At 40.8% G+C, this 24,320-nt stretch overlaps 2 protein-coding genes across 13 annotated transcripts in view; one reads left to right on the top strand and one right to left on the bottom strand.

The window, feature by feature from the left end:
* The window catches only part of Atf3 (Activating transcription factor 3), a 33,874-nt gene extending 13,525 nt beyond the window's left edge, over window positions 1-20,349 (bottom strand). For 2 of the 11 annotated variants that reach the window (XM_031986182.2, XM_076365621.1), the window contains exons 1-2: window positions 20,256-20,342; window positions 1,714-1,921 (exon numbers count right to left, since the gene is read on the bottom strand). The gene's annotated coding sequence lies outside the window, so the exon portion shown is untranslated. Of the gene's footprint in view, window positions 1-1,713; window positions 1,922-2,292; window positions 2,436-15,394; window positions 15,414-19,232; window positions 19,512-19,601; window positions 19,751-20,255 lie in introns of those variants that run through there. The other 9 variants (XM_031986165.2, XM_031986206.2, XM_076365617.1 and 6 more) reach the window with 8 other exon arrangements.
* Window positions 19,012-23,341, top strand: AlkB (alpha-ketoglutarate-dependent dioxygenase AlkB). Of its 2 annotated transcripts, XM_031986141.2 has the most exons (4): window positions 19,012-19,202; window positions 22,155-22,318; window positions 22,381-22,492; window positions 22,557-23,341. In XM_031986141.2, exons 2-4 carry the CDS (start codon window positions 22,226-22,228, stop codon window positions 23,282-23,284), a joined length of 933 nt encoding a protein of 310 aa, XP_031842001.2. In that variant the 5' UTR covers window positions 19,012-19,202; window positions 22,155-22,225; the 3' UTR covers window positions 23,285-23,341. The 2 variants fall into 2 exon arrangements, with proteins under 2 accessions (XP_031842001.2, XP_031842011.2); XM_031986151.2 differs by lacking the exon at window positions 19,012-19,202 and having other exon boundaries at window positions 22,115-22,318.
* Window positions 23,342-24,320: the final 979 nt, after the last annotated feature.

Below are 24,320 nucleotides of genomic sequence, written 5' to 3'. Positions count from 1 at the left end.
GAGAAACCGATTCGCTCGAGACTACGTTCTTTTATTTCGCAATTCTAGGGGAATCGTGGAGAAATGTAACGATTCGGGGAATCGTTGAATGAGAATGTAATAGTAATCGAGCCACTCGTTGGTCAAATCGATTAACAAAACTAGAAACTAGAACTAGAAGACTAGACGTCTAAAGACTGAAACCGGGCCTGTCAAAGTGACAGTTTTCTTATTTCGTAATTATCGATAACCTGAAAGTGTTGGATATCCCATGTGACTTAAAAAATAGTTTCACTTCGATACTACAATCAATATATGAAGAAACCGAGGGAAAATCTATTGCTACAACTTTCATAATTGTTATCCTTATAGTACTTATAATTAATATGTTAATTTAACATTAATCATGTTAAACGCTCGATTGCTCTAGTGTTAATACTCTTTATGGATTCATGAGAAGTTTGGTAGTGTATAGTGTTTTCTATAACATTTGTTGTGTAAAAACCACTTTCCATCGTAATTCTGTTGTCTCAACTATACACTGAAATATTTGAATGTAAAGATTCATAGTTTAGTGATTGATAAAATTGTATTGTTAGCAGAATTGAAATTCATTCGAAATTTATTTGTTCGTCCGTGTTATCTGATAATTTAGTTGGACACGTTCGAGTTTCTCTAACGTGAATAAGACTGTCGTTGAAATAGGTTAATGATGTGAGAGATAGATCACGAATAGATTTAAAAGGAAATCAAAGTGATTGGAACCAACATAATTTCTCATTTTCCATGGACCAAGAATTCCTCGTGACCTTGCCGGTTGTGCAACCGTTCATTCTTTTTTGAAACAATTAGATTAGTGAATTTGTAGCTGTTGGCAACGTCCGAGGAGCACCGAGATTCCGCTCCGCGTAAGATTTTTCGACGCGAAACGCGGAATTTCCGCGACGGATATAAATCGTTGATAATCCCCACCTATTCTCGAACCGCGATTTGTCTTTTTCACGGTCGCCGCTCGAATAAGTACCGCAGGCTCGGGTCTGGATTAAAACGGGGCCAAATAGACAAGTTTCGAAGTTCCATACATCCGAAATCTGCGGTCCCCTGGATCACGCTGTAATTCCATTTTTCTCGCTGAACCATTTGTTTCCAGGTCTTCGAGAAACTGCCGTCGGGGTTTGGGGTGAGAAATAGCGACGGATTCGAGTATCTTTGAACGCAAGGAGAAATAAACAAACAAAACAACCTGCCACTGAACTTATTGCATCAGAGATTGCGTTAGCTGATCGCTGTTTGTAGATTCTTTAGGAACGAAAGGGAGAAAGTAATATTATTCAGATGCAAATGAAGTGGTACGACTCGTACAACTTCTACGATTTCCTCTATTTCTATTTACTCCTATTTGTAAGGAGTTGTATGCATTAATTTGAATACGTCGGCAGTTCCAGCATTATCTAGTGATTCCACAGTTTTCATCTTAACGCGTGTACGGTAAATCGATTTATCCAATAATTTCGAATAAGAACGCATTCAACTATTCTGGAAATCTTAAAGAACTGAAAACTTGAATCGTCTCGTTTCCATTGCTAGATCGCGGTTCAAATTTCTGAGCGCGGCCGCGGTGTATCGCGGAAAGATTGATCGCTGTGGCTCGAGTCGAAAGACGATCGCGTCGCTGCTGGGATTTTCGTGGCGTCCCGACGCTTTTTCGGAAAAGGGGGGCACAGAGGCATGTACCTTCGATATATCGTTGCTTGGTGTATTTATGACTCGCGCTTGACACGGTCGGTGCCTCTATTCGCCGCGCGGATCGCCTCGGTTCGCTTCGACGAATTTCTGCTGCCCGCTTCAACCGCCATTCGGATGGGAACCAACGGATGGAGAACGGACATGTTCCTAAGTCAGCGATTGTTAATCTTCCTCATCTCATGACACGTCTACGTTACTATATTAATAATGGTAATAACATTAATATTGATAATATTCGTATTGATGATATTCAAATAGTGATAATATTAATGTTGGAATGTTAGTATTACAATATTGCCATATCACAATATTTCAATACCACAATATTAATATCACACTACTGCAACAACACATTATCAATGTTACAATATTACAACATTAACATCACAACACTGCGGTATTATAACACGAATACCACAATATTCCGACGTTACAGCATTAACACCAATACTACCATGCACAGCAACAAACATGGAACATAAAATATATTGTAAAACAGTTGCTGTGACAGAAAAATGAACAAGAATCCTCATCAAAATACCTGAAAACTATCCCAAATCCACTCACCCAAAAGTCTCGCGCACCGATCGAATCGCGTCTGGATCAGAACAAAACAAAATGGCAATCCCTTTCGCGCGCCTCGATGACGAGCCGACGGAACACGTTTCACGCGGTGACAGTTAGAACGCGGGAAATCCCTGGTTAATGAGAGGGGGGGGGGGGGGGGGGGGGAGGAAAACGGAGGAGCGGGAGTGGGAGAGAGCTTGCGCAACCGGTGCCCATCTGGCCAGAAAGCTTTTATCGTGCTTTTTCGGTACGGTCGTCGACATAAGCGTGGGCGGCCTAATTCCTGCGGCTGTCGTTTCTGCAACGTACGCGTCCGATCGAGTCCGATCGAGTCCGATCGACTCCGACCGAGAAACTGGCCCCGCACGGATCCCATCAAACTCCCACGAGATCGGTCCCCGATCGACGTTTTTACGAGATCCTGAAGTCCACGCTAGAATTTCTTCGCAAATGTCGAAACCAGACAAAGAGAAAGAAAGCGAGGGAGAAAGAGAGAGATGGAGAGAGAGAAACAGAGTTTGTTGATGCGGAAACCGAAATGTTTAGACCGAGAATCGACAAGGGAGTCTAGGATACATTGTTAGTGGGATAGACAGAGTCTAAAGGTCGTGAATGAGACGATTGTTCGTGTGATAGACTCCGATGCGAGACTTTCGAGAGCGTCAGTGTTATCGGACAGGCTGCTCTCAAGATCGAAACGTTTTCGACGATGTTGCTTTCGGGTACTGATCGTTCAGAAATGTTTTGTATTTACGAGGACCGTTGTTTGGACGATGCACATGGGTTCCGAGAAGCTTTTGGCGTGCTTGCGTACGGGAGATGGATGGAACAACGGAAATATTGGGTATAAATCATCGCGTAGCTGAGATCGGTAGTTTCTGCATGGGAGATGGTATAATCTACTATTAAACGTTATTCAAAATTGATAGGATTCGAGTCTTAGGCAAGTCCAGCTGTATTAGACATAAATGTGCGATTCTGTACGATATTAATGAAAGTCTTTGAAGGTACAATATGTTTTCATTATTGCATTCAAGTTCTGCAGTTAAAGTCACGGTTGAATGGACAAACAAATATTATGAACGAGCACGCGGTAAGATAGTGGACATCTGTCCAATCAAATGAAGAATGCTTCATTCAAGGAGATTCGATTCGATGTAAAGAAATCCTGATTCTTTCCATCGCCAAATGCGATGAGGCTCCGTGGGCAATATTTCATCGCGCGGATGGTTGCAGAACTTCTCAATTATTGGCACACGACTATTACATAAATTTTGCGCGTACTATATTAGCTCGAATACGCGGCGAGCTTCGCGGAAATTTACAAATTTAAATTCCTCGGAGGCCGGTGCTGCGGCGGCCGCGTCTGGACCGTGGTCGCCGGTAGAAAGCCGGTCTTTCATCGGGAGCCGCGTCCGCGAAATGAAAAGGACACACGCGCGATATTTGCGAAACGACCGGGTAGGTTTGCACAACCACAGAAACGCCGAATTACCGATAAATAAAAATTTTGCCGTGTATACACCTAACCTTCTGCGGCGACCGTTCGATAATTGGTGCCGCGGCGGGATTAATGCTTTTAGATAGCTCGTGGAACCGTTCTCCGAGAGATAAGCAGACGGAAAGTAGATAAAAACTGAACGATCGATTTTCCTCAACTTTGTGGATCGTGCCGCGGCAACGTTTTCGGAAGCGGCGATACGATAACGTCTTGGGAGTGTCTCTGGCGTTACTTAATTCTTTCAACTCGAAGACTCCGGAGCCATTTAAAATTCGTCATTACACTTGTAAAGTTTTATCATTAAATGTATTATAACAGTTATATCTGTAATCGATAAAAAACAGTAAAATGCATCTATGACTTTTCTTTTCATGCGCGTATCATTTATTTATACGTTAATATGCTTTCTTTTTTAAATTGCTTCTAGTTGCTGGTAATATTAATGAGGAAAAGCTTCGAGTGCAAAGGTTAACACGTTCGCGACTAGCGTTTGTGTCAGTAGCAATCAGTAGCATCATATCGCCTTCATAAAATGTAAGTAAAATTCGGGAAAGAAATCTCGCCAACTTTCAACACGTCACACTATGTATCAGGATTTCAAATATAAATAGACGTGAAAGTAATTGAATTTTCTTTACGCAAGATACAGAATGGTATGAATATATGTCACTGATTGCGAAAAGGTTAACTTCTGTTACGCTATCATTGAAATTTTACAAATACTTTCGCGGGGAATGCTAAGAATTCGATGAAAAGTGGTATATGGAAAGGAAATACAGTTTTATGATTTTTTTTTTAGTAAATTATGGAGCGAATAATTATTTGGATAGTTTAAGCCTGGATGGAACATTTCATATCCGTATAATTAATTGAAATGAGATTAATAGTAATCAAAATTTTGTACGATTTCATTGTATCGTGTAACAAATACGAAGATACACAAAAGTACAAAAATATAATACGTTGAAACGCTTTAATTGCTATGGGCGCATATATGAGTCCAGCAAAAGTCATCGCTGTGAATTACAATTACAACTTAATCACGCATCGCATGAATTCACATACTTTGTCGATCTTTAGACGACAAATTAAACAAAAAAGTATTCCGTCCGTGCAGAACATTTCGGCTAGAAGTATTCAGCGCTCAAAGTTTTCAAGAAAGAAGAGAATAAAGCTGCGAATACGCGCAGCGAGGAAGCAATAAAAGAGGCAAACGATACGTAAATGAAGGTGCGAAACAATTTTTAGAGTTCCAAGAACTTTTTCCGTTCAATCTTTGGGACTTGAAGAATGTTCCGAACGAAGATTCGAGATTTTCGCGAGATCGAAGACTCCTCGAATCTGATGTCTCGCGACAACATGGTGAAGGTCACGATAAGTTTCCGGGGCGTTGTTCGACGGCAATTTCGCGGATTTACGGCCGTTTTTTCTTCTTTCTTTTTATAAACACTGTCCGGGGACCGTGTGTTAACAGGCGTCGCCGGGAATCGAAGGAACGTTGCGCCGCGCCACGGCGGACGCGCGAGGAAAGAAATGCGAGGCAAGGACGTCGTAAAAAAATGCATGAAGGGAAACGACGATAAAGCACGAACCTACCGGAGAACAATATGCGTCGTCGGCCAAGGAGAGAATGCGTGCGACGAAGGTGAGAGGTCGACGCAACGGAAAGAACATAAAAAAAAAAGAGAGAAAGAGTTCGCGGAGTCAACGCCTCGAGACACGCCGCTCGAAAATCGACGGACCCCGAGACGCCATCTTGTCGCTCAACCTTATAGGTCGAACGCTTCAAACTATACGCATTTTGATTTTTATTCTTGAACCTAACTTAACAATCGTTCGAATTTGTTTTAAAATGATTTTCGTGAACCCTATATTTCTAGAAAAAGATTTTTCTTTCTTCTAAATCTATAAGGTTGATGTATAGAATATATTTCTGTAGCTAGTGCGTCGAGGTGGTCTCTCAATCTTGCACTGTATCGCTAAAAAAAGATAGTTAACGAGTTCAAGGAAACTGAATTGAAAAATATAGAAATTTCCTGCGGCTGTCTTCTGTAACCGAACGATTTAACGGAATTGCAGATCAAATTCTAGTCCTTTTGCGTTTAGAAAGCTTCCTTCGTGATTGGAGATCTACTTTTAAAGACGAAGGAGTATACGAGAGGAAGATAATGAAATTTGAAAAAGTTCTTTTCCAAGACTCAAGTGGAAATTTGCGCCCTAAGGCGGAAAGTGGACAGATTAAAAAACGGAGACAAGGTGGAAAGGATTAGAGAATACGGTTTCGTAACTTGTCGAGGAAGATTGAGTGCGACTACATTAGTCAATGTCACGAACGTTACTGTTCGTAACGTAGGAATTAGGTTGGCGATCAAGGCGAGGGGAGAGAGGATAATCAAGATTAAAAGAGGCCCATTGAAAAGCCACGGCGTTACTTTTACGGGCCGGCATGGCACAGTGAATCGAAGCCGAAACAATAAGCCCACGGCAGCAGGAGGGACGGGAGGATATTATGGCGCTATCCGTCCCAATTATGCGACTTTAATTACGGCAAATTACTTTGCCGGTGCCTCGGAGCGTGACGGCAACGAGCCACCCGCCGGTCGGACGTGTATCATGTTGAACAAACTGCGAATCGCTTTCATGAGGATTGCTTAGATCCCTAAACAGTTCGGTCTGAAATAAACGCAGAAGTTCAGACAAAAGACGCCCACACTTTAAGCTAAGCTCTGGATTCTGAAATTACTAAAGACAGTTGTGCGAACAAAAGGATTTGGAATAACAATGAAGAACTGGTTCTTAATGCTAGAGCCACCGAGCAGTCGAATTAACTTTTCTAAAAATCTTTTTACGGGAATTATAAGAGTGCATTTATTAGGATATCCATTGACTCAAATTGTAGAAAGCGGATTCCTATATCAGGTTCTTTAGTAATTTTTCAGGGAGGCACTCTTCATCTGTTCAATAATAGTAAAACAAGAAATGTGGAATGTCGTTTCGAGGCATCTGTTAGTTCCAGCGTTAATCAACGTTTCGTTAAATGAAATTCAACGTGTCCGAGAAGTGGGTTACGGGAGGGATTCATGGATAATTGATTTGATTAAGTTGCAGGGCGCCTAATGGCCTGGGAAAAACTATATTTACGAGGGTGCGTGCGCGCGCGTACGCGAGAAACACGCAGGCTCGTTTCGTCGATTTCCTCTTTCCTCCATGCCGCGTTCGTGTTCGCCACGACAGTCATCATAGACGAAACGCACACGAACCGGGGCCCGTATGTAAATTACACGGCCGCTGGCGAGCCGAGCGTGTGGTCGCGTTACCGGCGGACAGGAAGCATAAATTTTGTTACGAACGCCAAACATAGTGCGGGAAGAGCGCGCGTAGGAAACCGCCAGGACCTCCTCTTTCTAGCATCGTCCGCTACCATTTTGTTTTCGCCAAAGGACACAGAACAATTCGGATTGATGAACCGTACGCAGAACCCTGATCATATGTGACCCATACTATTTGTTATTATGCCATGTATTTAATATTATAATGAATAATTATTGTTATTTACTGTTATAATGGTTACATAATTGTTGTTCTTCTGGAATACTGGAATGGATAGTTTGTGATGTTAATATAAATATGTGACGAAAAATTGATTCTGTTAAGTATATGGTAAATAATGATGATTTAATATGAAATTCTTTGTTTAGTTTAGAATATTTAGGAAAGTAACGAATTATTTGTACCGTTGTATATAGATATTATTCAAGATAAACGCATTGGTAATGCGAACGATTATGCAGGAAGATAAGCTGCTTAATCTTGTAGCTTAGCCTTCTTAAGGTTATTATATCAATATGTTGTCACTGGTTATCGAGATAACGGTTAAAGTGTTAGAATGTTTAAACATATTCGATAAGAGAAATCAGAAGTTGAAAAGGTAAACATGGCAAGTAATATCTTAATAGTGGATAATGGTATTTAATTTGGTAAATACATATTAAAGGCGTTTACCCTTCTTCCAGTTTTCTAGGTGGTGAAACAGCTATTACCGAGGTCAAGAAACACAATTGCTGTGATCGCAATTTCCCTAATAAAGAATATTCATTGACTTTGAATATTCCTTCTATTTGACCTTTTAAAGGTACTTTCGCCGATTACTTAAGTCTATCTTCTACTACTGACTTTTCTATGTTTGACCACTAGTTCTCCAAGTTTGAGAAAATTAAGAATTATTTACTTCCTTTAAATCTATACCGAAATAATAGAAATTCCTGAAATCTTTCAAAGGATAATTGCTCCAGCAATTCAAATTTGAACGAGTCGCAAGAAAATTTATTCGAGTTCATAAAAATTGAATCCCAATAACAAATTATAAGGGTACCCAAAAATTCATTTTAAAACTTAATCAATCGGAATACCACAATATTTTTAATTTAAGTACTCGAAAATGTCGGCCAACGACTAAAATCAACACACCAATATCCGAAGATTCATTCAGAATCCGAATCTCAAGTGAGTCACGATTATTTAGAAGGTACTCCAACGAATCAGAATGGTTTAAAGACTTGAATTCCACCGCAATGATATGTGCAGGAAGAGCAAAGCCTCTCACCGCACACAGAACATGTTTGACATTCCTACTCCGAAGCTTCTCTTCCAAGTACTCCAGAATTCACATTTCTTGTGAAACTCCCAATGCCATCGGATCTTACATATATGTATCTAATATCGGAAAACAGAAAACCCTCGGTATTCCTTGTAAGACCGCCAGTTATTAATCTTTATTCCATGAATCTCGAACCCGGTGTTTACGCCGCGACGCCACTGCTTCTCTATTCACCGCACCGCCATCGGCGGTAACTTTCCTGGCAATTAGGCTTTATCGCAAAGTCGATCGCCGCTCGGAATCTTCGCGCGTTCCCGGGGCTCGATGCAACCGGGAATTAAACTATGACCTGGAATTCCGCCCACTCCGAATATTCTTCGGCGAACAATCTCGTATCGTGAATTTCTGCCATCAGTGGGAATCGCTCTTTCAGAAGCTATTATAGGATAAGAATCTTCAAATGCTGAACGAGTGTTTCAACTTTACCGCGTCTTTCAGCTCTTCTTTGACCTAAATGTTTCCATTTTCTTATCACCGTTCTGTTTGTTTAATCGTTTTCAATTCAATCGCGTCTTTTAATTCGCCGGAGGTATTTAAAATTTGAGACTAATACAAGAAAATTATTAGTGGACTATGGGTTCCTATTTCGTAAATAGAATTCTGAATTATAGATACACTGAGAACTGCAGAATAGTTGATCGATAAAACGAGTAATGGGTACAACAGAACAATGGAGCTCCAAGTATAATCGAAGGATAGGTCTTCAAGTAGAACCGAACAATAATTCTACGAGCATCGAAGATGACATATCGGCTTTGAAAGCGAACGGTCGATCACTCAAAAGACATTTAATGTCGAAGCCGCGGAATGCAATGACACATTGGGAGACAGTCTCGCAAAGGGAATCGTTGTGACACGCGACAAAGAATTTTTCCGCCGTTCACTAGCGAACGTTAGAATCTATCTTAAAGTATAATCTAATTACCTGCGCATCGAGACTAATGATTAGAATGCAACTTTCGATTCAATTAGCAAAATACTTCAATTATTAATCAAGACTCGCAATACTCATCTCCATTTCAATTGTAGGTTAAAAATAACTGGCAGTCACAACAGATGATCGAATCAACTATTACCTTTGAATAATTTCAATTATCCTCAACATCGTGCAATCAAATGACATTTTTCCTAACTCTGGCTTCAGGTACCATTTAGAAAACATTAAAAGGTTAAAAGTTCAAGAATTTAAATCTTCCAATTCTTCGGAGGAAGATATCTTCAGAAATGCTTTTGGGAAACATTCGCCAAGCGAGATATTAGGCGTCTCTGTTTCGACACTGGGCAGCTCTCCGGTACTTTGTATTCGTAAGTTAACCGTTCCGCTCGCCTACGACGTTCCCGAAGACACGAATTTGCGCCCGTATGCCGAGAACGATTCCCCAAGAAGGGAGAACACCATGCGGGTTCGGGAGACATCAATCTCCATTAATTGTTCTTTCCTAACTGCTTCTTCGAAAGACCGTCGTCGAGGTAGCCTAGAAACAGGCTGAGCTCGAGGATACTAGGAAAGCCGCGCGAGCGATCCTCGTCGCTTCTAGAGAGGATTCAGGTGCTATCGGAGAAATTCCACTTGTTCTGTACACAATACCAGTCAACAGAACATCCTTCAGTTTTCTAGCAACACGCTTCGAGAGATTTATGTCGGATGAATTTTAATTGGAAACAGAATACGAAATACTCAATATTTTGAAGATTCTTCGAGATTCGTTATTTTCAAAATCCAGTATTAAAACACTGAACACTAAAGCTACCATTTACCATTCTTTGTTTTTTTGCAATTATTGGAAACATACAAACATTTGAATAATGATTGAAAAACATGATTTAGTCAAACTAAGATATAAGTCAACTGAATTGAATTAAACGCAGTCTTATAGTTCCTGCAAAAAGATTAAGCTAGTCTAACTGTTTGGTAGTTCTAGCGTTAATCAGCAGTCCTACATATAATTTCATCATTCTTGTCCAATTTTCACTTTTCCTAGTTAACCACTTCGTCAAATGAATGTTTCGCGTATGACAAGACGAATCCGGCTAACAAGATAGATTGGTCTGACGAAAACTTTTGGAAAAGCCTCGAATTAATTTTGGACCCCAGAATCGAAACGTTAATTAAAAAATACCGATCGCCGAGGAACGGCACTTTCGTGCGCGCACCGAGCGCACATTTCCTGGAACGGTCGTCCATCCGGCGCGGCGACTTGGTTTTCGTCCAGAAACGATTACCCACTTTAACCAGTTGAAGAGATCGAAAACGCGTTCGTCGCGCGAGCCATCGACGCGTGGATCGCGTTTCGCACGCGACCTCAGCGCGAGCATCTACACTGCACGCGGTTTCATTCTCGGATCTCGGCCGCGCGCGCCTCTGTTTGGTCGGAGACCCAAATCGCGGGGAAATTTCGCGGAACCATCGTGTAAATCCGCGGACGAGCCAACTCGGGAACGTTTAGGACCGTCCGGAACGCAACCGATCGACGAAATCCTGCGTGTTGCATAACATGCCCTCGCGCCCTTACCGACTCGAAGTTCGCCAAAGTGTAATCTGATTACAGATTAAGCCCTGCTCTTATAATATCGAGTGGGATTCGTGATGTAGTTTCGAAAATAAATTTGATATAGTACTTTTTTCTCTTTCGAGTCGAAATTGTATATTATTTTCTTTTTTGAACTGAGATTGGATATTATTTTTCTTCGAGTCCAAGTTGAATATTATTTTCGTCTTTTGAACTTCATTTTTACAGTAAACATAGATTTATGATAAAAGTAGAACTCTTTTCGTTTCGTAGTTAATTAATGAAGATAACGCGTTAAGGAGCTAATAATGAAAACGCAAGTTTCTATATAATTGTAAGTTGCAACGTGTAATTATTAATTATGACTCCTTGTAATCGCCTCAATTTCAATTGTAAATTGGTAGCAATTGACTATTACCGATCGTTACATTTGCATTGTCGTCAGCAACGTGTAATCCGATTACATTCAGTTCAACTCTAGACTGGAAAGATGCTTCCGCTCAGATCCTTCGCGCGCGACAAAATAGAAACTCGTAATATTGGGAAATTTACGACGCAGTGCGCCGATATAATGAGTTTGAATTTTACTGTACAAGAGGCTCTGAAATATAGTTGTAAATGCCCGGAGAATTGGCGAGCAACAGGTGGAGCCTTGTGATTTAGTGCATCGCGGGAAGTGAATATTAAAACTACAACGTCGATCGTACGTAAGTTCACAAAAAATGGTCACTTTACCTTCCAAACGCCTCGTTACAGTGACAAAGTCGCAAAAGATTTTCGAGAGTGACTCCGGATGAAACTTAAATTGCGTGTACATCATCGGGACGTTACTCGCGGCCGTAAAGACGCTTATCTATTTGCGTAGGTAAAGTGTCTTCATCGTGCGTCGAGGTGCCCCGTCTTTCGGGGGAATTTCGAGAAACTGCGTGGCCCGAAGTGGGACGTTTCGAGCTTCGCCGATCGTATAAATTCCAGCGAAACGGTTCGGCGCCGTTGCCGTACACGACTCGCGTCGTTCGAGGCGTACTATAACCGAGGGAGAAACAGTTTCCCCGAAAATAAAGGCGCTTGTCGAAAGGCCCGCGGTACGATTATCGCCGGTTTTACGGTTACGGGCCGGGTCCGTTCGACAAATCCGCACTCCGCTCCGGACACACAGGGGAACTAATAACAACGACCGGCCTGGAATTATTATTAGAGATATCAGAACTATGCCAGCCGGTATTTACAATCGCCGCGTCCGGCGTCGCCGTTACGCTGGCAATTTAAAGAAGCTGTATACGAACCAGAGTTCCGTACGACCGGCCGTCACTCGCGGTCCGCGCACACTTCGACTTCACTTTGATCTCCTAAAGTGACACAGATTTGTTGCTGGCTGTCCGCGGTAAATTACGAGCACAATATTGTGCATCGCCGGCCTCGGATACCCCGCTAGAATTTACGCCTTTAACGAACGAACGAACGAACCACCGTGTACCGACGAATCGTTGGAACGGTCAGCGACAAGCAGGCTTCGAATTACTAGACAAGCGAATGGCTGGTCGTCTACAACGTCGCGAAAGTCTCGAATTTTCTTGAAATTCAAGCGGAGGGTAGATTACTGTGGACCGTCATTTGTTCGATTGAGTCTGCGTACATTTTGGATCTTGAAGCTTTAGTTCTAACGATGGTAAGGATCAACGAGTCTGTGAGGATCAACGTTTGAATAGCATTCTTATCTCTTCTGCGCTATTTTCATTGTATGGGAACTCTGAATACTGGACGTTTAATAATGATTATACCGAGAAATAATTGTAATTGTATTGACGATTACATCAAGTTGTACTACTAATAACGAATATGTAGCTTACAAATACAATAACGCGATAATCAATGAGAAACCCTGTATTGGAAAACAAGACAACGGCAAACTCAAATTTCGATTGAAACGTGCCCAGAATACATCGCATAAATGAATAATTTTGAAAACATTAACCACCCAGCTTTCGACAGGATTTTCAAAAATGTCTGACCTTCGAGACGGAACGTTCAAAATGGTCGCCGTAAAAAATTCGTGAGCATGTTCGGAGGCGTTATCGAACGGGAATATATTTTGTTTGCTAGCGATCCAAATCCTTCCTATTCGCCATTTCTCTGCGCTGCATATTAGCATTTTAAATTCAATCGGTACATTGACGCCCTTGAACAATAATGGTCTCCCCCACCAAGCACCCCCGCCTGGCCCCCACCATTTTTCCTGTCCACCTCTCACTCTTTCACCGTGACAACTTGCAAATCCAGTTATATCATCTCTCGACTTTGTAATCAGCTGTGTGTAAGAAGGCGAACGAGCGAGCGAGCAAGCAGGCGAGCTCGCCAATAAATCAGCCGCGAGAGAGCTTTTATACGCGGCGCGTTTTTCCTTGACCGCGGTAAATTTAATTAAGACGTGCTCTTTTGTTGGCGGTTCTCGACGAGAACCTTTAAACGTCAACTTTTCCCACATTTCCCTTTTCACTTTAATGGAAACGGTTGTAACTTCATTCAATCATTACTCCTGATTACAGAGTAAGTACAGGATAGTGCGACCAGGGAGATACTTAGATCGGCTATTGTTGACATTTCAACTCTTTGCAGCCGAGAGTTTTTGAAACTTGTAAAAACTTCTTCCGTAAAAAAACTGAATCACCTAATGTTTTTTTTTATAAAATCATTTGAAATTATTGGTATTGGAGATTTTAAAATAGCAATTTATCTAGTATCCGAGATATTAAAATACCATACGTCAACCTCTCGTTATTAGAAAATGTTCAATTATTCATTTTCCGCTTAGAATTTTAGATACTGAAGTTTGAAATCGTTACATTATAGTGATATTTGTCAGCGAATGGTTAAAATTGACGCGTGACTGAATTCTGTGCTAGTTTTTGAATAAAGTAAATGAATCGCAAATGAACGCACAATTAAGTTATTGATTGCACTTGAAACTTTATGCAAATCTGGTCGAATTATCCCAGACTTACACTACTGGTTTAGGTGCCATTATTTCCGTCGCTGTTTCCAGCAATCAGAATCTGCCATGTTTAACAGAACTCTATAATATTCTTTTCGCCATTATTCAAACAGTAATTAAACAGAACGGAATAATACTAAAAGTAATTGAGCATTGTTCAACATCTTTACGTGCAACCTTTAACCCTCGGTCATCTGTGTCGGATCCACTGTTGACATACGTTTCCGAGACCGTGTACTCCACTGAACAGCAACACATTTTTTATTCAATTCTTATAACCGGATTCTGCATCTCGCTAGACATGCCCGTTCTAATCAAAACCACGGATTCACGTGAAAATTACAATTTTACATCTAATATTGCTACAGTAGAACCCCTGCACAACGCGATTGAGAAATTCCGTGTTATACTAATTTCACGTTCATGAATTTCTCGTTAAATTCCTTTTCTTGATACTGGCCCAACTTCTGTCTCTATTTGTATGGCTTTCTTTTGAAGAATCCCACTTTCATAGTTATTTTTCAATAATTTAACATTAAAACTACTGAACAGTTGATTTAACTTTTTGATATTCCTTTATAAAAACTCCAAGAGTGTATCTATCGCGTCTTTAATTGATTTACAATTCAGTTTGCGTATTGCTACATCAATTTCTTTAATAATTTCTCAGAGAAACACTTCTTATCTTTTTAATAATTGCAAAGAGAAGAAATTAGGAATAGGTAATTTTAACTTGTCTCACAGTTTTAGTGTTAATCCAATTAATAGAGATCTTACCTACATTACATCTAAAATTACTCGAACAACGCGTTACAATTGAAACATAAGAAACGACAAACTTCAAATATCTACAATAAATCCTATAAGTGCGATCAACGCGTGACATCGAAAGAAACAAAAGTTCTATCGATCGTCATCGTCTTCTAACTTCTTAAACCTCCAAATTGCCATACCCTGACCAAAGTATTCCAACGTGTACTACAATCGAATAAATTCTGTTTTACGATGGAACCAACGAATCGATATCTTCCCGAAGGAATCTACGCGAGTGAGTGAGCGAGCGAGCGTGCGTGCGTGCGTGCGTGCGCGCGCGCGCGCGCATTATCGTAATGATTCTCATTAGTTAACGTCGTCCAGCCGAGTCCGCAGACAAAGATTCCTCGACTCCTTCGCGACCATGACCTTACTGACATTTAATTCTTAGATCGCCAACAGCTTCGAAACTCGCCAGTGCAGGATCTGCACACATGTGTCAGATAGCGTGGCGCATTTCCATAACTCCGAAGGTCGCCAAATATTGCAACTAGGCGAGTATACACCTTTTACACGCTCCCCGCCGACTTTTTATCTTCGCTTTCATCGGAACTGTGCGCGCCTCTTCCCGTTCCCCCTCCCGGTCACGATAAATTCGATGTTTGCGCACGAAAATTGTGGCCAATTACCGTTCTACCCGGCTTCATTCCTCGATCGTCGTTTCCCCTGCGAGCCGTCTGAAAAATCGTAAATTACCGGTAAGTCGCAGGGTCACGGGCTTGCGAAATCGAATAAAGCCTTTCGCGGACTAAGAAGTCGAGGAATATTTAATCGTGAAGCATGTTTTATTTTCATGGTGTAAAATTATTACAAAATTACCACAAATGTAATTGATCACCGGTATCGGGGTCACGAAATTGAGTAAAACCCTTTCGCCAACTAGAAAATCAAAGAATATTAAATCTTGAAACAAAATTACTTCCTCTTCATAGCTTAAGAAATCTACATTTCCCACTGACCTAGCTAAGTCATTTGGCAATTGAGATTTACGACTACTGAACCTACGAGAATGTATCGTCTACTGACGATCCTCCAGAAATCGAAACGAAACGAGCGAAGAAAGTCTGTTTACCATTTGATAACAGTTAAAAATACTTCGAAAAATCATAAAAAGAACATTCTCGCTTAATCCTCTCCTCGTACATGTTACGTTAACGTTCCGTGAAATAAGCTGGTCCAACGTTGGCATTTCACGCGCGCGCGCGCCTTTCCTCTGCAAGATAAGAAATTACTCGGCGAATAAAGAAGCGATAGGCGAGACCTCGGGAGATCGGCGAAGAAAAAATAGAAAAAGAAGAAGGAAAGTAATAGAAACTCGTGAATTGAAAGGAAAACCGAACACCTCGATATATTTCCTCGAAAAATCGTGATCTATGAAATGGCGCGCGGCGACGGTTGCGGCGGCGTACGACCGTCGCCACTAATTATCACGTCCAGCCTGTTGCACCTTGGTAGTATCGAGTCTCGTTTGCATAGCGAATGCGAAGATAAGATTATTGTTATATAATGGTTATCAGCCGCGCGGAGGAAGTTTACAAACGAAAGTAAACATTTAAGGTTCGTGGCTCCACGAACGTGAATCTCGGTGAAGATCGGAGTGCTTCGATCGGTTTAATTATGAAACATGTAGCGTTGCTTCCGAAGCAGCGACCTTGAAGTTCATTCAAGATCCCATTGCACCGGCGATTCCTCGCCGATTGACGCGAAACTGCGCCGAGATGACAGAAGAATCATGTACATATGTGCTTTCGTAGGTTGCTGCAAATGTTTTGGGAATCCGCCATTTCTAACGTTGCCATTCGGTTGTTCGTTATCTTCATAAAGCATTTTTAAGTTTAGAAAGTGCTGACAGAACACAATAGGAACTGTACTAACGTTAAAGGAAAATATTTTGAACAACAATAAAACTATTAGCAACAACCCGTGTACTACTAGATCACCTAACGGCTAAACTGAGGTATTCGGTCGATCGATCAGTTTTCATTTTCTATCACTCAATTTTCTGTTGCTCTCATTTCCTAATTCTTGTTATTTTCGACGACTAGTTTGCTATTCGTCAGTACGATTGCACGTAATCAATCGAAACTATAAAACTGTAAACTAAAAAGACACCTCTTGTCCATGTGCCGTGCCGCTAGACATCCAGTAATTTGCATACAGTACTTTCGCTAGAGCCAATCTGCAACGAAACGATATCGACGGGTTTCCCCGGTGATCTCCGCGACTCTATCTTGAAAAACGATGCTCCGCTTCGAATAAACACCGCGTACCCCGGTGAGTTTGTTTTTCACCGTGCAAACATGCCCGCGAAACGCACGGGCACGCATGCGTTCCCGGTAAACACAGAGTCGTTCATAATAAACGCACGCCACGCTTAAACTCGCGGTAATATGCGGTTTTATGATTACGGTTATTCCCGATCCTACTTAACTCCACTTTACATGCCAATATAAACATTATACTTTCGTGCGCGTAGACGCGAGAAAGATATTACTAAGAATATCATTTTCCCGAGCATTCGACGCGTTGACTCCTTTTGGTGGGAACCGTTCCGAATTTTTTGAACTTCCATGCAGTGTCTCGTATAGGGAAAAGTTAACGCTTTGCGCTCGAAAGTTTTTCACTGATAATATTGCACATTTTCCGGTGAGATACAGACGACATTATTTGAAGGAACGAAAATATACATGAATTAAGGAACAAAGTTATTCTGTTCCAATATTTCATACAGCGATGAATGTATGTATGAATTATACGAATGTTTTGCATTATAGAAAGTACAATACAAAATATTATATTGAAGACATTATCATTTTTCTGTATCAAATCTCGAGTACAAAGAGTTAATAGGGATAGCCTGATATAAAGGATAAAGACAGTTCGTATGAACATCCTGTTCGATTTTGTCCTCTAGTTGTAGAGAGTTTCGTGCCGCAATCAATCTTTCGACTGAGGTAGTTTAATAAACTGTTTGTAAACAGGACTTGATGTCTTACGAATGCTAATATTACTGACGATAATTTTCGTAATGTCCATCATATTTCTTGTGCAAGCAGAATCTGTGAAAAATCAAACTCGGTGTAACTTGAAAGTAGAGTCAAATGTCTACATTCTTTTCATTCGTTTGATAAAACCATTAAATGATTTCCCACGCATTATATATACTGTGTAACTGTAAAAACTTCGTTTCTACCAATGAAGAGGTGATCGTGGTTTCTTAATTCGGTATCAAAATTGTAATTTAAAAAAAAATGTAAAATTACAACAGTTTATAAAAAAAAGCAGGGAACCATTCATCTGGATTCGAAAGTCTCTAGACCAGAGGACTCGAAAGGAGAAACGAAAGCGGGCGAGAAAGAAAACCGTGGGCGAACGTTCAGTTCAAATGTTTAGTTTAACCGAGGTGTTGTGCAATGAAGAGCATTGGTACCGTGTGAGGATGCTATATAGCCCCCCCCCCCCCAAGATTCGTGACGATGTTGCCAATGTTCTGTTTTGCTATATTTAAGGTTCCCCACTACACGTCGGATGTTCTCCGTGACACTAATCGTGCATTATTACGAGTGCATCCTCAGGTGTCATCGGTCCGCTGACAAATGCCCGACGCATACGCGCACATATGCGCACGCAGTCATAGTGTTTGTGAGTGACACCTACCAAACAACTTCAGCCTGCGCCTTTGATCAACTGTCTCGACAGAAAAATTTGTACTTGTAAAATCAAACAAGGGGGAACGTCCATCGACCCATTAACACTAGAACTACCGAGCACTTAAACCGTCTTTTTAAAATGTCTTTATAAAAGCTAACAGCGTAAATTTATTAAGATTTCAATCAGCTTATATTTCAGTTTAGGTATTACTTAATCAGCTTCTTTAATCATTTTTCGAAGAGATACCTTTTCAGTAATCACAAAAGAAAAAATTAAGGAGTGGGTTATTTTGACCCATTTGGTAGTACTAGTGTTAAAAATCGAATTTCTACTTAAATGTGATTACTTCGTTCTAGTAGTCTTCTTCGGAGACATTGAAACGTGTAAATGTCACAAATTTCTAATTGCTGTTACCTTCATCCCTAAACGGTTTTCATAGTGAAGAATGCATTAAGAGAGTTCGATAAAAGATTGCTCGTTCCCTCGATGGATGGGGAAAACAAATCGCCTTTAGTTGCGCTAACAACTATGAATAACAGTTTTTCCTCGTGCGCTTTTGGCGCGGCTCTGGTATCACGTGAACCGATAGTCGACATTACAGTCAACTTCATGGAAACACATGTTTTACCGCGGTATCTGCCGCGAACGATCGCTCGATTAGACGGTAGTGAAATGTTGTCGGGGAGTTATTGCTATTCAGCCAGTGATGTCGGGGAAATAGCTGTGCGTTAATGAGAAACAGCGAGCGAAAAAAAAAGAACGAAGAAGAAGAAAGAAAAAAAATAGGTAAAAATTGAGAGGCGAACGATAACGTACCCACGTCGCGGAGTAAACGTCGCGTTTAACATATTCTTCTCTCGACTGTTGCTGTAATAATGCAACATGTTCGTAATAAAGCTCCGCTCGGTAGCCGCGCGACCTTGAATTGTTGCGAACTCGATCTTCGCGGTGTTCTCGCCGATAGAAGATCATACCACGATTACTTTGGCACCTGTTCCTACGTATTCCATTATCTTTCAATCGCCGATACGCGATTTTCGATACACGTCAGGCAGGATTTGGGGGAAACGTCGTACCCGCGAGAATTGTCAGATGCTGGACAATGAAACAAAAATAAGTACAATGGAAACGAGAGTTCAAGAAAGCGGCAAACAAATGCAATTCACGCTAAGCGATCAAACGTACATTCAAACGATTTGTTTGCTAAACCATGTCCAATTACAATTTTGCATTGTAGTTTCAATATTTGCGATCTGCGGCCCTCTCACGCTATCGATACAAGAGTAACAGAACAGTCAACAAAAGTCTCACGAAATCTCCAAGTAAAATCACACGTACAGACATGAATAATTATTCCCTAGTTTAACGGAATTAATTGATCTTTGTTCGAGATCGTTAGCTCTAACAACACAATCCGTATTTCATCTGTGTCGTTAGCCAAGATTTGACCGGTGTTCTTCGGCAAACAATGTTACTAGAACCAACAATTATATAGAATCTACAGCACGTCGGACAACTTTAAATTCATGTACAAGAGACATCAAACGAAAGGGAACATCCGTAGCGGTCCGTTTTCCTCGTGAGCACCGACAGCGTGATTCTTCGAGGGGTCGCTATCGCTTCGAAAATCGGTCTAAAGGACAAATGTCACCAGATACAGGAACGCCTGACAATTTGTCGCGGGAATCCCGAACGAAACGTCGCGAGGCCTCGACTCGGTACACCCTCGAGCAGTATTACGAGAATAGCCGCGTGTGCTCGCTGGTCGACCTACAAAAGAGCTTTATCACGTGTAGAGATGGAAGGCACGGTTGTTTTGGTTGCGTGTGGTTCTCCTACCTTTTTCTTTTCAGTGCGAACAGCACAGCGTGTGTCCCGGGTACGGCGCACACCGTCCTTCCCCGTCGGCTGCCGGCGCACGACTGTGGATAATTCGCGGTCGCGACCGGCCTAGATATATACGGGTTATTTTTAGCGACTGCCGTCACCGGGACGGGCGCCGATTGGACTGCGGTGTCGTGACCGAGCAGCCCGATTGGCCGATCTCGCGAATACGCTGCGAGTGCCTCCGGTTGCAGGCCTGGCTCACGGCTGGGCGCGACTCTGCGGGCACGACATTTGTTGACATGAAACTGTCAGAGAGAATACGCGCTCCCTTAACCCCCGATCCTTAGGTTGCATCGTGGAAAGCCGACGTCGGGTTACTCGTGACCCGCGCTGAAATTTTCTTACGTGTTTATTGCCCTGCCAACGAATCTTGTTAATGAGCTTCATCCTTTCGCGGTGTCGACGCGTCGTACATGTTACGGAGACGTCGCTGTTTACCAAACGTAGTATAACCGTGTAGATCAGGCTCGAGTTGTTCATGCGGCAACTGAAATTAATGCAAATTAAAAACGGAACCTTGTATCTAAGCTAATCGAGACAGGCACTAGAGAGTGCATTTTCGGATAATGCTTTCTATGCGGTAGCATACTTTCCTAACACTGATTTCCTAACACCGAAGAGTCGGGTCAGAAGTGACCCGGCATCGGCTGAGAAAGGGTTAACGTACCGATATTCTGCAGCGCGTTGCTTTCAGGCAACTTTACCTCTGGCTCGGATTCTGTCCCTTTCCCTCGCTTGTGGAATTGCTTGGTCGTGACGATATGGTGAAAGATGTTTGGTGCTTCTACGAACGATCCAATTGGAACGTTTCGCGGCTTAATTCTATGAGTGCGAAACTTTGGAAATGGTTGACGTTTCATTTATGCTAGCATCTATGCTTTGAAACGAAGAAAAAGAGTTTTATTAGTAAGGACTGCTTCCCGCTCAAACGTTTAAGGTTAAGATCGAGTTGCGCATGACCTATTTGACAAGCCACGGAAAGCGAACGCTGTTGTAGGGTTAATCTGCGTTTCTCGTGAGGTGTAATTTCAGTTTTGAGGAATTTCAGATGACCGTATACCCTCCCAAGGGGAGAAAACGGTATAATAATGAACGTGACATTTCACGTCGCGGAGATCCAAGAACTGGATCGAGGTTCGCTCGTATTCTTACAGGTGAACAGTAAATCGAGACTTACGCAGGGTGGGTGGGTGGATGGAATTTATGGAGAATAGAAGCGATGGTAATGGACGATTATTAACGCGGCGTGCGCTATTAATTCGCTCGAAGCTTTCGAAAAGCCTTGAAGTCGGCCGGCGTGCCTCTCTTCGGCTCTATGAAATCATAGATTTCCCGGCAGCGTTATTATGCGAAAATTACGCTCTAAAATTAGTCACAGTCCATTACCGTGTGCGTGCGGGCCAGCTTGTGGAAAGAAGCTAATTGAAACCCGTACTTTTTCGATACGTATCTCAGTATTAATGTTCGCGACGGCGATGATGATATTTATGCTAATCGTAAGCAAATCGAATAATCGTAATGGCACGGTACGACGTTCGCGTATCCGGTCGTCGAATATCCTTTCGTGTCTTAGTCACTTGTCGCATCATAGATTCATCTTCGATTGTTTACCTGTGTGTTGGTTAAACGATCGACGAACCACACCGACAGTGCCCCGATATTTCCGTGTAGCCTCGACGAAATGCCATGCTGAAATGGTTAATGACACCGGGATCGATACTTTCGATCGTCCGCGTACCGCAACCGGGTCAAAATGACATTCTTCTTCAAACATCTGAAGCATTTAGTTATCCTGCATAAGAATCTGAGTTAACATCTACTTTCGAATTACCTTCCTGAATCGTTTGACAGAAACACCAGCGACGCCTGGAAATGCGCGAGTGAATTAAAGAACAAAATGGCGACGCCCGTGGTTCAAAGTTATGTTTCGAGATAGCTTTAAATATTATAAGAGTCGAAACTCACCTCCTGATTTGAAAGATGTGATCGATTTAAATGGTCCCAGTAACAATCATGTAAGTTGTAACTTATGATATTTATGTACATTTTTAATTTATAAAACCTTGTTGCTTTCTAGGTTACCCTTAGGACTAATTTCAGAAAGAAGTTCTTAAATGAACAATGTCAGTATGAGTTAGGGTTGAAACCGGTGGAAGACTGGCAAATCTATGAATTTTTTGATATTCCAGGTATGTATGTTGACATGACAAAAAGGGAGTAAATGCATTATACATATCTTGACTTTATTATTAGGGCTTATCTTCATAAAGAATCCATTTACTAGTGATGGTCAGCGATATTGGATTATAAAATGTTTAAAAGATTACTCAAGAAAACCACATAAATTAAACTTAGATGCCCATGATGTTTTGGGTGACGGTGATGCCTGGTGGGACTTATGTGTTGCTAGCAACAAAGCTAAAGAACTATTACCAAAATTACGTTGGGCTACACTAGGATACCACCACAATTGGGACACTAAATTATATTCTGAAGCATCTAAAACAGAAATGCCTAATGAATTATCATTATTGACTTCAGTTTTAGCAAACACTTTACATTTTATGGACTTCAAAGCAGAAGCAGCAATTATTAATTATTATAGGATGAATTCAACTCTAGCAGGTCATACTGATCATTCTGAAGTGAACAGTAATGCACCTTTGTTTTCTATAAGTTTCGGTCAAACTGCAATATTTTTAATTGGAGGACACAAGCAGGATGATCCAGCTAATGCTATACTTTTAAGAAGTGGAGACATAATAGTAATGTCTGGAGAATCACGTTTGAGGTACCATGGGGTCCCAAAAATTTTATCAGCAACTACTACACCATGGGTCCAAGAAGAAAGAAGTGAAAATAAGAAGCAATATCAATGGCACCCTGATGATTGGAACAAAGCAGAAACTTATATTTCCGAGGCTAGAATAAATATGAATGTAAGACAGGTACTAAAACCTGGGCAGACATCTTTGTTATAAATTGTTGTTTAAAGTATTTTTGTACAGTTTTATTAAAAATACTTATATTAATTACAATGATCTTAAATATTCATTTTCCTTGTTATTCAAGCTGTCAATTCACATGAGCAGTAGAAGCCGCATTATAAAAGTATAATATACTTATATTTTATTGTTTAAAGTATTTTCTTCTTCCATAGTTTGATTTCTGATCTGTTTTTGAAATGTGTTAAAAACATTTAAAATATTCCATGCAACTGTAGACATTCTCAGTAAAAAATCTTGTGAATGTAATGTCCATCCTTGAGTATATCTACTTTTATAAATAATTGGAGGTGAATTACGTTCAGATAATATTAGAGGTGTGTATGGTTTAAGTAAAATACTAGTAGCCTCTTGAATTGCCTTATTAAGAATAGAGTCTTCAGGAACATCTGGTACGTGAATCATTTTCTCTTCCAAATTGAAGGCAATTCATTAAAAAGAATATCTATATGTAGGTACCTATAAGATTTTTTTTGCTATTACATGCAATTTCTATTTTATACCTTATAATTAATGCATACAAACTTATTTTTACACACTATTCACATTCATTTTAATCAAGATATCTTCACAGGCTTTTCTTATTATTCCTGGGCACAAGCAACTTCTACGCGCACTATGTGGATTGACAGCACACACGTCTATCCTAAATGTATTTGTCAATTTGTTGTCTCTAACGAAGAAACAACGATTTTCTTTTTTTAATTGTTCTATAAGAGAGGCTTTCATTTCTTGAAACGTAAAAGAAACTTTCTTCTTTTCTGCCATTACAAATTATTTGATCATCACATTCACTGTTTATTATTCATTTATGAAATTAATGTTAAATAGTGTATTTAGTTTTATGATATATTCGGAATTTAGTTACATAACTAGATGTACAGTATCAATTTTTTAAATATTTTGTTTTTTATTTGCGCCATTGTACTCATGAAATCATTTTATACATGTAAAATAACAAAGAAATTATTTTAATTGCACTACCGATTGTCAAAAAGTCAATAGACTATTT

The sequence above is a fragment of the Nomia melanderi genome, chromosome 3, assembly GCF_051020985.1.
Source record: "Nomia melanderi isolate GNS246 chromosome 3, iyNomMela1, whole genome shotgun sequence".
Lineage (NCBI taxonomy): Eukaryota > Metazoa > Arthropoda > Insecta > Hymenoptera > Halictidae > Nomia > Nomia melanderi.
This window is presented reverse-complemented; position numbering and strand designations above follow the sequence as displayed.